General features: G+C 49.7%; 1 protein-coding gene across 1 annotated transcript in view; it reads left to right on the top strand.

Moving 5' to 3' along the window:
• Positions 1-13,845, top strand: part of LOC103632953 (calcium-transporting ATPase 5, plasma membrane-type) — a 59,432-nt gene extending 45,587 nt beyond the window's left edge. Inside the window, exons 24-34 of the mRNA XM_020541361.2 lie at positions 9,906-10,070; positions 10,364-10,480; positions 10,558-10,656; positions 11,042-11,179; positions 11,497-11,597; positions 11,720-11,765; positions 11,849-11,983; positions 12,207-12,314; positions 12,532-12,623; positions 13,297-13,394; positions 13,499-13,845. Coding sequence (XP_020396950.1) covers positions 9,906-10,070; positions 10,364-10,480; positions 10,558-10,656; positions 11,042-11,179; positions 11,497-11,597; positions 11,720-11,765; positions 11,849-11,983; positions 12,207-12,314; positions 12,532-12,623; positions 13,297-13,394; positions 13,499-13,524 — 1,125 coding nt within the window. The 3' untranslated portion in view covers positions 13,525-13,845. The remainder of the gene's footprint in view (positions 1-9,905; positions 10,071-10,363; positions 10,481-10,557; positions 10,657-11,041; positions 11,180-11,496; positions 11,598-11,719; positions 11,766-11,848; positions 11,984-12,206; positions 12,315-12,531; positions 12,624-13,296; positions 13,395-13,498) is intronic.
• Positions 13,846-14,477: the final 632 nt, after the last annotated feature.

Consider the following 14,477-nt stretch of genomic DNA (forward strand, 5'->3'; position numbering starts at 1 on the left):
TTCGCACGCCTTGCGCGGCTTGCCGTGTTTCCGGACACGTGTCGAGGAGGACTCCCCCTTCTTGTCACCCTAGCAGGTCTCCCTTGCTGCCGCGTGAAATATAGCTTCTCGTCGATGGTGATAGGCCTAGAGAGGGTATGTGGTTCGTCGCCATCGACGACCATGAGACGACCTATCGCTTCTTTGATCGTCATCGTGGAGAGGTCTAGCAAAGACTCAATCAAGCGAGCGATCTGCTTATACTTCTCGATGATGCAACAGATAGTTTCTCAACAGCTCTATTCTCATCGTAGGTGTCGTCACCGAACTGCACCATCTTCTGCAACAAGAGTGTTGTGGCGGAGAGCAAAGTCATCGACATCCTCACCTGGCTTGAAGGCCAGGTTCTCCCACTCCTTGCGAAGTGCCTGCAGTGTGGTCTTGCGGGCACAGTCGCTGCCGATGCGGGTCGCAGCGATGGCGTCCTAGGCCTCCTTGGCAGTCTGCTTCTGTGAGAGCGAAAACTGCATCTCGGGTGGGACTGCAGGTCTGCAGCAATGAGGGCATCCAGCAGTCCACTCGACGTAGTTGGTCTTGGTGAGGGTAGGCCACCCACCGCCAGGATAGATGTTCCTGACAATGGCCTGGACCCGCGGTGACCGTGGTACCGATCCGGGGAGGGAGAGCTGCGCTGCCTGTAGAGGCTGCGATCTCCGTCGACCCGGCCGTCGCCAGGAACACCGTCGGCGCGTCCACGCCCGTCTGGGTTGCCACCGTGTAAGTCCGCGCCCGGAGCGCCGTCGACGCGCCTACGCCTATCAAGGCTACCGCCGCGCGCCCCCCCATGGGGGGCGTGGCTACCCATTGTGCCGTCTGCTCTTGCGCTGCCTCCCTTGCCAGCCTGAGCTCGTTGTTGGTGTTGTTGTCGCCGGAAATAGAGTTGCCAGCGCTACTGCCGCACAGAGCCTCAAGCTCTGCCACCACCGCACGGGCAGCATCCGCCGTCTCCGTTGCTTCTACTTTCGGTCTCGCTTCTACCAGTTCCACCGCCACCAGTCGTGCTGCCCTCGCTCGTGTTCTTGTGCTGCGACGACCTGGGCCTCCTGCTGGCACCGTGCACTCGAAGTGATCGAGCGTAGAGACATGGTGTGCTAGCGAGGGGTCGCTGCGTGTGGAAGAAGCTGTCTCAGACGAAAGGCTGCTCGTCCAAGCAGGAGAGGAAGGAACAGTTGGAGCTCTTGCTGCCGGCTGAGTATGTGGAGTGGCGCGGGAAGGAGATGAGGAAGAGATGTTTAGGCTGCAAGATAACTTGGCTCCAATACCAATTGTAAGCAACGGGACTCTTACTCTCATCGAGAGGATGACACTATGAGTTGGGGCAATTCCTGGTTATTTTCTCAAACACTACACAATGTCATACCCATCTAAGGGTTGGGGTACATACTTATAGTCCAAGGGGCTGCCGAAGTGCTGAGCATATACTCCTAAGATGTCGTCCTACACTACAGCTACACTAGATGTTGTCCTACACCTTTACAAAAGTAGATGCTAACTGTTGTCCACCTCCATAGTGCAGCAAAGACCAGAGGAATGTTGTCCTTCTATCAAGGGCGTTAGTGCCCAAGGCAAGAGGACCCCGGCTACGTAGTTCGTAGCCTTGGCCCGTGGTTGCCGGCAGGGTTATGCCCCCACGCCGAGCTTCAACGTCGACTGGATGCATCCTCCAGTCGCCGGCTTAGAGAGATAGATAGAGAGAGGGCTGGAAAGTAATGATATTGCTTACCCCTCAAGGTGCCTCCGCACAGGGTTATATAGCCGGTGGCCTTACAAAATGTAGAAGGTCCTCCTTGATTGTAGGACTAATCAAAATAGGGAAATGACTAATCAGCTAGATACTTTCTATCCTAGCCAATTCAAAATAGGGAAATGACTAACCAGCTAGATAATTCTATCTTAGCCAATTCAAAATAGGGAAATGATTAATCAGCTAGATACTTTCTATCCTAGCCAATTCAAAATGGGGAAATGATTAATCAGCTAGGTACTTTCCATCCTAGCTGATTGCCTGCTGCTCCTGCGCCCTTGCTGCTCTCTCAGCCGCACGGCGCACGGCGTGGGCTCTCCTGCGCCTGGCGTACGTGTGCCCGTACATGACATCTCTCCTCTCCTCGAGAGGTAGCTCGTCCTGGAGCTGGAATGTGGGGAACTTGGCGGAAGGTGTCGACATCCTCCCAAGTCGCTGATGCTGGGGACTAGTCCTTCCACTGAATGAGTACCTGGCGCACTCCGCGGGCGATCCTGGTCTTGACGGCTCGGGCTGGCTCCAAGGTGACGGCTCCATGGTGAAGCGGGGGCAGTGGTGGCGTAGCTTGTGGAGGAGTGCCCTGGTACTTCTTGAGGACACCCACGTGAAACACATCGTGGATACGAGCTCGTGCCGGTAGCTCGAGGCGGACAACGACCTCGTTGATGATCTCCAGCACTCGGTACGGCCCATAGAACCGAGGCTTCAGCTTGCTGGTGGTGTCGGTGTTGAGGGAGGCAGGGGACCGGTCGCAGAGGCGGAGCAGCACCCACTCGCCCACCTGATAGGTGACGACGCGGTGTCCCTGGTCATAGTACTTTTTCTGGACGGCCTGAGCCTGCTCCAGACGATGGCGCACATCAGCGAGGAACTCCTCGCATTCCTCCATGGTCCTGGCCACAGCAGCAACACGTGTGTCCCGCGACTCATAGGACCGGATGGATGGAGGATCGCGTCCGTAGACGATCCGGAATGGCGTGTCACGAAGGGAGCTCTGGTAGGCGGTGTTGAAGAGGTATTCTGCCCACGGAAGCCACTGCAGCCATTGTCGTGGTCGATCACCCGTGAGGCACCGCAAGTACATGGTGATGACTCTGTTCGCCGACTCGGATTGGCCGCCCGACTGAGGGTGGAAGGCCGATGTCATGTGGAGGTTGGTCCCCATCAGTCGCATGAGCTCCCGCCAAAACTTGGAGGTGAACACAACATCGCGGTCCGACACCATGGACTGCGGCACCCCATGGAGGCGGACAATTTCCGCGAAGAACGTGTGAGCCACGGACTCCGCCGAATATGGGTGTGCCAGCGGAATAAAATGACAGTACTTGCTGAACCTGTCCACCACTGTCAAGATGACGGACTTGCCGCTTACTCGGGGCAGGGCTTCGACGAAGTCCAACGCCACGTCTGTCCAAACTCCCTGCGAGATCGGAAGGGGAAGTAGGAGCCCGGCCGGGTGTAGGTGCTCGGACTTGTGGCGCTGGCAGGTAAGGCACTCCCGCACATAGTCTTGGACCACCTGCTTCATGTTAGGAAAGTGAAAGTCGCGTCGAAGGCGATGCAGCGTGCGCTGGACCCCCTCGTGGCCGTCGGCGTGCACAGCTGCCAGCAGCTCCTAAAGCAGCGGTGAAGATGGCGGTAAGTAGAGTCGGCCAGCGTACTGGACCATCCCATCGACCACCGCCCAAGGTGCTCGCCTGGTGCCGGCCTGCACCTCGTCATGCATGGCAACAAGGGCGGAGTCGGTGAGCTGCGCCTGACAAAGTCGGTCCAGGATGCCGAAGCGCGGGGCTGAGAGGGCTAGGATAGCCCGTCGTCTGGCGTGTCGCGGAGGGAGAGGGCATCCGCCACCACATTGGTCTACCCGGGCTTATATTCGACGGAGAAATCAAAGCCCAGGAGCTTGCCCACCCAGTGATGTTGTGGAATCGTCGCGAGCCGCTGATCCAGCAGGTACTTGAGGCTGTAGTGGTCGGTTTTGATGACAAACCGGCGTCCCCAAAGGTATGGCCGCCAGTGCCGTACCTCCATGACGAGCCCAATGAGCTCCCGTTCGTAGGCCGCCAGCGCCTAATGTCGGGGTGCAATAGCCCGACTGAAGAAAGCGATGGGGTGGTCGTCCTCGACCATCACTGCGCCGAACCCGTGGGATGACGCGTCGCACTCGACGACGAACGGCTTGGAGAAGTCTGGCATGGCGAGGACTGGCGCCGAGGTGACCACGTCCTTGAGTGCTGCAAATGTCGCTGCAGCTTTCTCGCTCCACGAGAACCCGTCCTTCTTCAACAAGGTTGTTAATGGTGCGGATACGGTACCGTAGTGGTGGACGAACTTCCGGTAGTAGCTCGCCAGGCCGAGGAAGCCTCGTACCGCCCGTGCTGATCGAGGCGTGGGCCAATCCCGGATGGCCTGGACCTTGGCCGGGTCCATGGCAACGCCTGCCTCGGAGATGATGTGGCCGAGGTAGCCAACCGACGCTGCGCCGAACGCACACTTGGTGCGCTTGAGGAACAGCTGATGGTGCTGAAGCTCTTCGAGGACGGTGCGGATGTGACGAAGGTGTTCTCCCCAGCTCTTACTGTATATCAAAATGTCGTCAAAGAACACTAGAACAAACCGGCGAAGAAACGGGCGCAGCACATCATTCATCAAAGCCTGGAATGTCGCCGGGGCGTTGCACAGCCCGAACGGCATCACCAAGAACTCGTATAGGCCGTCGTGGGTGCGGAAGGCCGTCATGTGGATGTCCTCCGGGCGCATCCGGACCTGGTGGTAGCCCGATCGTAGGTCAAGCTTGGTGAAGAATTTCGCGCCGTGGAGCTCATCCAGCAGCTCGTCCACCACCGGGATTGGGAAGGCGTCCTTGACGGTGAGCGCGTTCGGCGCCCTATAGTCGACGCAGAAACGCCAGGAGCCGTCCGGCTTCTTGACGAGGAGTACTGGTGAGAACGTCGAGTCGCTGCGGCGGACAATGCCCTGCTCGATCATGGCGGTGCACTGCCGCTCGAGCTCGTCCTTGTGTGCGGCCGGGTACCGGTACGGACGGACCGCCACCGGCAGCGCTCCCGGCTTGAGGGTGATGCGGTGGTCACGGGAGCGCTTGGGTGGGAGGCCTCGGGGCTCGGTGAAGACGTCGCCGAGGGAGTGCAGAAGGGCGTCGAGGAGGGTCTCCCGGCCCGGTTGGGGCTGCAGCATCGGTGTCGGAGTCGCCTTGGCCGCGCGGAGGGCCGGCCTGTCAGACAAGGCAAGGCCGGTCCAGCGGACGGCGCGTCCCGCGCGCTGGAACTGCATAGTCCGCGCAGCGACGTTATGGGCCCGAGTGTACCCAACCACTGCGTGCCGAGGACGAGGTCGAAACCTGCCAAAGGCATGATGAAAAGGTTGACGTGGAACGTCTCGCCATGCACCTGGATTGGCGCGTCGCGGATGACCCCCGGGCAGATGATGCGCTCGTCGTTGGCCATGGTGGCGATGAGCCGTGGGCGCGGCTAGATGTGCAGCCCGGAGCGGTACGCTGCGCGCTCGCAGATGAAGTTGTGTGTCGATCCCGTGTCGAGGAGGGCGACCAGCACTGCTGTCCCGAGGAGCGCTCGGACCTGTAGCGTGTCGAAGGTAGGTACCCCAGCCACTGCATGTAGGGAGTAGATGGGGGCCTCCCCTGCTGGATCAGCAGCGCCTGTGGCCTCATCGTCTGTCTCTAGCGCAACGCCTTCGACGTAGAAGATGCGGCGACAGGTGGGGTTGTGGCCGCGGAAGTATGCCTCATCACAGTTGAAACACAGCCTGAGCCGGCGGCGTTCCTCCTGTTCTTCCTTGGATAGACGGCGACCCGGTTACCGATCTCGCGCGGTTGGTGCAGCATTCGCCGGCGGTGCCGGTAGCGCGAGCAGTGGGGGCGCCTGTGGTGCTGCCAACGGCCGGTGTTGTGTCGGGGCTGCCGGGGGCGCGCGATGTGCCGATTTGGCCGGGGCCGCCGCTAGCTTGTCGAGTTCCATCAACTCCACTTGTCGGGCGAGGCTCATATCCGCGGCCAGCGTCTCCGGACTGTGGAGCCGGACGGCGTGGCTGAGAGGCGGAAGCAGACCGCCTGTGAACAGCTGGACTCACTGGGATTCATCGAGCCGCCCAGCGCGAAAGAGGAGACTCTGGAAGCGGTTGGAGTACTCTTCCACGGTGTCGGTGCGTTGGCACTCCGTCAGCTCGAAGAGGGGCGCTGAGCGCAACGCCGGGCCGAATCACAGATCAAGGAGATCTTTGAATCGCCCCCATGATGGCATGCCTTCGTCCTCCTAGAGTTGCATGAACCATTCTTGTGCGACGCCTTCGAGGTTGTATGTCGCCATCCAAACGCGCTCCTCGGCCATGGTGCGCTGTTGACGAAAATAGGACTCACATTTGTTGATGAAGAGCCTCTGGTCAGACTTGCCGTCGAAACGGGGAAAGTCCAACTTCTGGAACCTGGGGGCCGATCCTACTCCCGAGGAGGCTCCATGCGACCGCCGCCTCCCATGTCAGATGACGAGGCTGACTTCGCCTTCATGGAGGCCATCTCGTCCTTCATCTCTTTGATCTCCGTTGTGATCTTCGTCTTCCATGATCTCATCAGCTCCATGAGGTCGGCCATGGTTGGGTCGGACATGTTGGTGGCGTGGACGTGGTGGAGGCTGAGGGCGAGGGTGGTGGGGAGGGCTGATTGGTGGCAGCTAGGGTGGATGTGGGTGGTTGAGAAGAAGACGAGGATCGTCGGCTTCTTGATACCAGGCTGTCAAGGGCGTTAGTGCCCAAGGCAGGAGGACCCCGGCTACGTAGTTCGTAGCCTTGGCCCGTGGTTGCCGGCAGGGTTATGCCCCCACGCCGAGCTTCAACGTCGACTGGATGAATCCTCCAGTCGTCGGCTTAGAGAGATAGATAGAGGGCTGGAAAGTAATGATATTGCTTACCCCTCAAGGTGCCTCCGCACAGGGTTATATAGCCGGTGGCCTTACAAAATGTAGAAGGTCCTCCTTGATTGTAGGACTAATCAAAATAGGGAAATGACTAATCAGCTAGATACTTTCTATCTTAGCCAATTCAAAATAGGGAAATGATTAATCAGCTAGATACTTTCTATCCTAGCCAATTCAAAATGGGGAAATGATTAATCAGCTAGGTACTTTCCATCCTAGCTGATTGCCTGCTGCTCCTGCGCCCTTGCTGCTCGCTTAGCCGCACGGCGCACGTCGCGGGCTCTCCTGCGCCTGGCGTACGTGTGCCCGTACATGACACCTTCACCTTTAAATCAGGTGCTAACTGCTGCTGTCCAGCAAAGACCAAGGACTGTTGACCTCCTACACCTCTAAAGAAGATGTTAACTGCTGTTGTCCATACTGCAGCAAAGACCAAATGACTGTTGTTGTCCTTTCCACAGACCACGAGACCTATTTCCAACAAAATGAACATCGTTGGATCAAAGACCACGATTCGATGCCCCTATTCTCAGTCATAACAGTTACGTGATAGTGGGACTGTCTGTGTGAAAAGTGCACATGTCCCGTCTAACGCCATGATTTTCTCAACCATTGGACCAATGAGTTTGGATCTCATGCATTCAAAAGAGTGAACAGAGCAACATAGGCCGTCAGACCATAGATCAAGGTGCGACAATCTCTCTGTCAGCGCACAAGGGTTACGCGTCAGACTAACACTGTTGGAGTCCAACACCTCTAACAATTAGGGTATGATGCCTACTATTTGTCTAATTTCTTCCAACCTTTTCATGTGTGCTAACTCCAATGTCTTACAGACACTAAGGAATATGAGTTAGCCTAAGTCAGTGATGTCTAAGGCTGACTCCAGTGGACCGTGCAAATGGGCGTGTAAAACATTGTTTTATACTGTAGACGACAATGTTTACAGAGTGGAGTTTGAAATAGGGAGTAAGATAGGGGGTGAGATAGGTAGTCTGATAGAGATAACTTAAGGTAGATTTGTACAACTCTATTTGGTTCTAATGCAAATTCATGAGTTTATCTCACCTAATGGCACATAAGCAAGTAAGCAACCATCTTAAACCTTGAGTTCCCCTCTTAGTAGTACGACTATTTGTACTAAATCCGATTACGCACTCCATTGTGTCTTGACCAGTGAAACATAATGCCCTAACATATATCTTTGTCTTGCACCTTGATTTTACATCTTCCTGCACGTTTGTAGCATCAATGATCTCCCTAGATCCAACAATTTCAGGCATTTTTTGCCTTACTTTTGTCAATCTTCTTCCTTGTTGAGCACTCGTTCATTTTTGTAGACTTCAATCTATATCATTCACAACACTTAGAATATAGGTTAGTTCACTAGTTGTTTCAATTACCAAAACCAAACATAGGGCTTTCAACCTGAGCACGTGTATGGGTGACAATGGGCTCTATATTTTACACTATAAGATTAAAGATCCGATCGAATTAGGATCGAGCTCTATTTCTATTCATTTTTGAACTAACATTTATTTAGGGCCTACTATTTTGTGAAGAAGCATTTGGATCGCGATCCATTACCACCCCTAAGCACGTATAACATTCAGCCATTCATTGATAAGATTGCAGATCGCCTGCCTAGTTGGAAAGCCGACCTGCTATCCAGAGCTAGAAGGCTGATTCTTGTTCAGTCAGTTCTATCTTCGATGATGGTTTATTTAGCTATGGCATTGGACCTTCCTTCTTGGGCTTTAAAGGCCATAGACAAAATTCGGAGAAATTTTCTTTGGCGAGGAAGAAAAGAAGTTATGGGTGGCCACTGTTTGGTGGCCTGGAACAAAGTTACTAGACCTAAAGAGCTTGGAGGCTTGGGCATCTCCCACCTGCAGCATATGTGTTGGGCCCTCAGATTGCGTTGGCTCTGGTTAAAAAAAACTGAACCTGACCGGCCCTAGGCAGCCTTCAATTTTCATGTGCACCCTTCAGTTCTGGCCTTCTTTTCTGCGGCAGTTTCTTCTGAAGTGGGCAATGGCAGGAATACTCTGTTTTGGACAGATAAATGGTTAAATGGCCAAAGCCTACAATAGTTGGCACCTCATCTTGTCAGGTTGGTATCTTCAAGGGCTAGGAAACGGAGTGTTCAGGATGCCCTCACTTCTAGAAGCTGTGTTCAGGACATTAGAGGGGCTATTACTGTTAATGTGTTGACTGAATTTTTTCAAGTCTGGGACCTCGCTGCCAGCTGGATTTTGCACCCGGAACAGGAAGATAAGCACATATGGCTGCTCTCTAGTTCAGGAATTTATACCGCCAAGTCGGCTTATGATGGTTTCTTTATTGGCTCAACAACCTTTAGGTCATGGAGGAGGATTTGGAAGAGTTGGGCTCCTGGAAAATGTAAATTCTTCATGTGGCTGGTGGCGCACGGCCGCTGCTGGACCGCTGACCGGCTGGCAAGGAGAGGCCTGCCTCACCCTCAAAGTTGTCTGTTATGTGACCAGGAGGAAGAAACTATGAATCATCTGCTAGTTTCCTGTGTCTTCTCAAGGGAAGTCTGGTTTAATATCCTGAAAACAGTCGGTTTGCAGCACCTCTCTCCCAGTCTCGATTCTTCTTCCTTTGATGACTGGTGGGAGAATGTAAGCATGACCCTTATTAGCCCCTCCAATAAGAAGCTGCGCAAGGGGCTGAACTCCCTTATCATTTTAGGAGCTTGGGCCATTTGGATTCATCGCAATCAATGTGTCTTCAACGGAGAGCAGCCTAGGGCTAGCAAGGTCATAAATTGGGTCATGGCTGAGTCTCATCTTTGGTGTAGGGCTGGGGCTCGCGGATTATCTGATATCCTTTTACCTCGGCATATTATTTGAGGAGTTGGTCTCTAGTATGCTTAGTGTACTGGTGCTCCTGCTCATTTTCTTTTGTTGGGTGGTGTGTAGAGTTGTATGAGGTTCTTTAACACCTCACCCCATCTTATTCTACTTAATATAATGATACGCAGTTCTCCTGCGTATTCAAGAAAAAAAACCATCTTTTAGCTCATATTATGCTTTGAACAATAGTACTTACAATGTGCCAAGGTTAAGTTTATTTTGTGAACATAATTTGCTTCTCATGACTTAAATATTTATTTCAATGTTGTTATATTTTGTCCCCCTTTTTTACTTTAGGTACGCATGGTCACAGGAGATAATGTTGAAACAGCGAAGGCCATCGCTGTGGAATGTGGAATATTAGACGCAAAAGATGCTGCATCAGAACCTAATGTAATAGAAGGAAAAGTCTTCCGCGAGATGTCTGAAACTGCACGAGAAGATATTGCTGACAAAATTACAGTAAATCTCCATTGATTTCTCTCCCTCATTATGTTGCATTTTAGGATCTATATGCCACTGTAGATTTCATTTATATTAACAACAATATACTTAAATCAATGGAGAGGTTACTTCGAACCCGCGACCTGGTAACTCAGTGAAACAACTTTCATCACTGCACTATGCCTTCCCTTCTAAATGGGATTGCTTGGGTATTAAAATAGGATTTTTCTCTAATTTAAAACTCGTCGATGACATGAGAGGTGCTTCTGAATTTTCTAATTATCAGTCACTCAACTAACTCTCTGTTGCAGGTAATGGGAAGGTCTTCTCCAAATGACAAACTTTTGCTTGTTCAATGTTTAAAAAGAAGGGGCCATGTTGTAGCTGTTACTGGCGATGGCACAAATGATGCTCCTGCATTACATGAGGTCAGTCCAAACTTTTATCATTCCTTATAGTCAACCTGCAATAACCTTCTCCTAATCCTGAAATTTTTGTCATATAGGCTGATATAGGTCTTTCAATGGGAATATCAGGAACAGAAGTTGCCAAGGAAAGCTCAGACATTATAATCTTGGATGATGACTTCACCTCTGTGGTCAAGGTTATCTTCTGTAACTTCAAAGCATAAGGCATTCTAACCAAAATTTGATGTGTCCCAGTATACTTTCGTCACAGCATGCATGATGCCTTTGCTTATCGGCATGCATAATGTCATACTTTGTCTTTTTTTCCCTTGAATGCATGTAGCTTGTCAACGTAACATATTATCAAATCATTCTGTCATGTTTCTTTTTGTGATTTTTCTGTTAGTTAACAAATTGCATTAAAACAATATAATAAATGTTTACAGTTACCATAACAGCCCATACCTTCAGATGTTCTTGCCGATTTTATACTTCACTTGCTTTGAGTGTACCTAACGGTTATTTATAACATCTGTCTAGACTTTTAGAGTGTAAATGTTTATTTTAAAATTCTCCTTGCAGGTTGTTCGATGGGGCCGGTCTGTTTATGCAAATATTCAAAAGTTTATCCAGTTCCAACTTACTGTTAATGTTGCTGCCCTAGTTATAAATGTGATTGCTGCTGTGTCCTCCGGGGATGTTCCTCTGAATGCTGTTGAGGTTCAGATTTCCCTCTTGGCCTATAGAACTACAATATTATGCTTACTTTATTTTTTATAGCTCCTCTACCTTTTTACTGGAGTAGTTTAGCATGTCACGTGCATGAGAAGGACTATGGCAAATCTTTGCTGTCTATTGGAAATATTGGATGTATACTCTTTATTACGGGAATTGGACATTCACAGATTATTACAGTACATTTTTATTTTTCTAGGAAATATAGCAAAGTACTTAATGTAAGACCTTACAGGGATCTTGTTTGCTATATTTCTTGCAAATAATGCCAATTTTTTTGTTTTTATCTCCCCCCTTGGCAGCTTCTTTGGGTGAATCTTATTATGGACACACTCGGAGCTCTTGCATTAGCAACCGAACCACCAACAGACAACCTAATGAAGAGGCATCCCGTCGGTCGAAGGCATGTCATAACATCCTTGATAGCCATCAATACTTTTGTTTTGTGTACTCTGTTCTATTTCGTAATTAGGTGTTGTGCAAAAGCAGCATGATATTATTATAATTTCTAATTTACTTCCGCAGGGAACCTCTTGTGACAAACGTTATGTGGAGAAACCTTTTTATCCAGGTCTCTAGTTGTCGCTCATCTTTATGTCTTGAAATCCCCTGTTGAATGGGGCTGTGCTCATTTTTACATTAACTTCATTCCAGGCACTGTACCAGATAGCAGTTCTTCTCATCTTCAATTTTGATGGCAAAAGGATTCTTCGTTTACAGAATGGAAGTTGGGAGCATGCTGAGAAAACTAAAAATACCTTTGTCTTTAATGCATTTGTCTTTTGCCAAGTAAGTTGGTCGCTCTCCAATTTAAAGTTTCAGCTATATGATTCTCTTCAATTTGTAAGGTCCTTCGTGTGGCTTCAACATACGCATGCCATATATCCAATTTTTTTATTGTTTTGGATATATCACCCCTGTAAATTATACCAAGAATCATATGTAGTCTACAGCTATTAGACAACACCATTGAATTGTTTCCCCATATATACCTGCTGTGCATTTGTGTCAGATCTTCAATGAGTTCAATGCTCGCAAGCCTGAAGAGAAGAATGTCTTCAAGGGAGTTGCAAACAACCACCTTTTTGTGGCCATAGTGGGTGCAACCACCGTGCTTCAGGTAACATGCTATTTGAATGTTTTTACATGGTTTGTGGAACGGAAATTATTAAGTATAAAATTATTAAGGGCTTGTTTGGGAGTAAAGGTAATGGAGTGGATTGGAGGGCATATAATCCTCCACTATTCAATTTTAGATAGCAAGGGATCATAGTCCTATCAATACCCTTCATTCCACTTGCTCCCAAACAAGCCCTAAGTATTACACTCCGTCGCAGATTTTGATAATCGAGTTCCTCGGGAAGTTCTTCGATACTGCTAGACTTGATTGGAGACTATGGTTGCTGTCAGTGGCTATTGGTGCAGTGAGGTATGCTACTTTTGTGTTTTAGTCGAAATCCCTACAGCGCGCTTTCCCAACAATTTATAGTGCTAATCTTGAAGTATTCGTGTTATGACCGGTCTCAGAGGTGGGGTCGTCAAGAGGCTTATGGCCCAAGTATCATTAGATAAGAGTAGTACTGGATAAGGATAGATATCCAAGTCATTAGATAAGGATAGATATCCAAAGGAGTTAGTCAGTTTAGATGAGAGAGTTATCAGTTATCTAGATGAGAGACTATAAATAATCTGCAATACTCTTGATTAAGGGATAAGCAGAAGCAATTACTATTGCCCCCAGGGAGCAGGGCGAACCCTAGCCGCCACCCCCTTCTTCCACGTCCCACGGACAGCCATACTCGGCGAACAGGACCCGCAGCACTGTAGCGCCATCTGTTCTCTTGCTTTCAGCCGTCTTGGATGGAAACATGACAGAATGTACAAAGAAAAAGTTTCAAAGTTATCACATTTGCATCAACCGGAAGTATATAAAACCTTGCAGTTACGTTCCATGCTCCGTCAGTCAACAGGTCAAATTCAGGACACTGTTGACTAGAATCAACTTACTGAACCATTTTGTAATTTGCTCTTTGAAGCACACCAAGGTCAAATATGACGGCTCAACCATCCTAGATTCTGATTTGTGCCCATTTTGAATCCAGTTGGCCTCTCGCCTATCTTGGGAAATTCATCCCCGTGCCTGTCAGACCTTTCCAGAGCTACTTCAAGCATTGTTCTTGTCGTAGAGGACCACGCCAAGGTAATTCACGAGTATATGTCTAAACGACCGTCTATTCTCATTGTTATTTACCTGCATTAAGCAGCTTACACCAGCGCCTACGTGCATTGCGTTACATGTTACAGATGAAGAGCAAGGCGGCAAGAGCTGAAACTTGGCAGGTGCGCCCGCAAGTGCAGCACTGCAGATCAAAGGCGTCTCTTGAACACCGTTCTCTGAAGCATCCACAGGCTGTGTCGCTGAGCCACAGACTAGATTCTCAGCAGGAGCTTCATCTGGAGCGATAGCCAGTGCGTGCATTCCCTACATTCCCAACGATTTCCCAGCGAATGATGCGGGGTGCACTCACTGCAGATTGCAGAAGATCGCTGTGCCCGTGCTGCCATACCACCCTTCTAATTCCTCGCAACTTTGTTGAAAACTGAACCTACATCTCCAATGATTTTCAATCGAATTGAACCATTAGAAGACAGTGGCTTGGTTGTGTTGCGAACTGCAGGCTTTGTACCATGCATACACGAGTAATTACGTAGCGTTGTGTGCACGAAGCGGCATCCGCTTCCACCTCCTAAACTTTTTACTAATGTTTAGTCACTTACTCACTTTTAGTCTCTAAATGGTTAAATCAGATAACGAAATAGGCCTTCTAAATTTTAGTCCTTTAGTCCCTTACACTAAGGTAAGCGTGACTTACACTTTTATATGGTCTTTATACATGTACATGTGAGCCATCTTGGCCCGACACAGCATAGGTCCACAAAGACACGACTCGCAAAAGCACAACCTCAATTATAGGTCGTGTTGTGCCATTACATGGGTCGAGCCATTAGCTTATGGCACGACCCACAATTAGTTATGTGTGACAGGCTGATCCAAATAGTCTAATATATATATATATATATATATATATATATATATATATATATATATATATATATATATATATATATATATACTAAGCTATTTTGTGACTGCCTTGTTATAAATCTTGGATTAGAAAGAAAAAAAGTACAACTAGCTCAGAAATAATATTCAGTGTTTAGTTGCCATACAGAATACATATACAATGATCATCATCACTATCGCCATCTAGATACTGGTTCT

Source organism: Zea mays, chromosome 7 (genome assembly GCF_902167145.1).
Source record: "Zea mays cultivar B73 chromosome 7, Zm-B73-REFERENCE-NAM-5.0, whole genome shotgun sequence".
NCBI lineage: Eukaryota > Viridiplantae > Streptophyta > Magnoliopsida > Poales > Poaceae > Zea > Zea mays.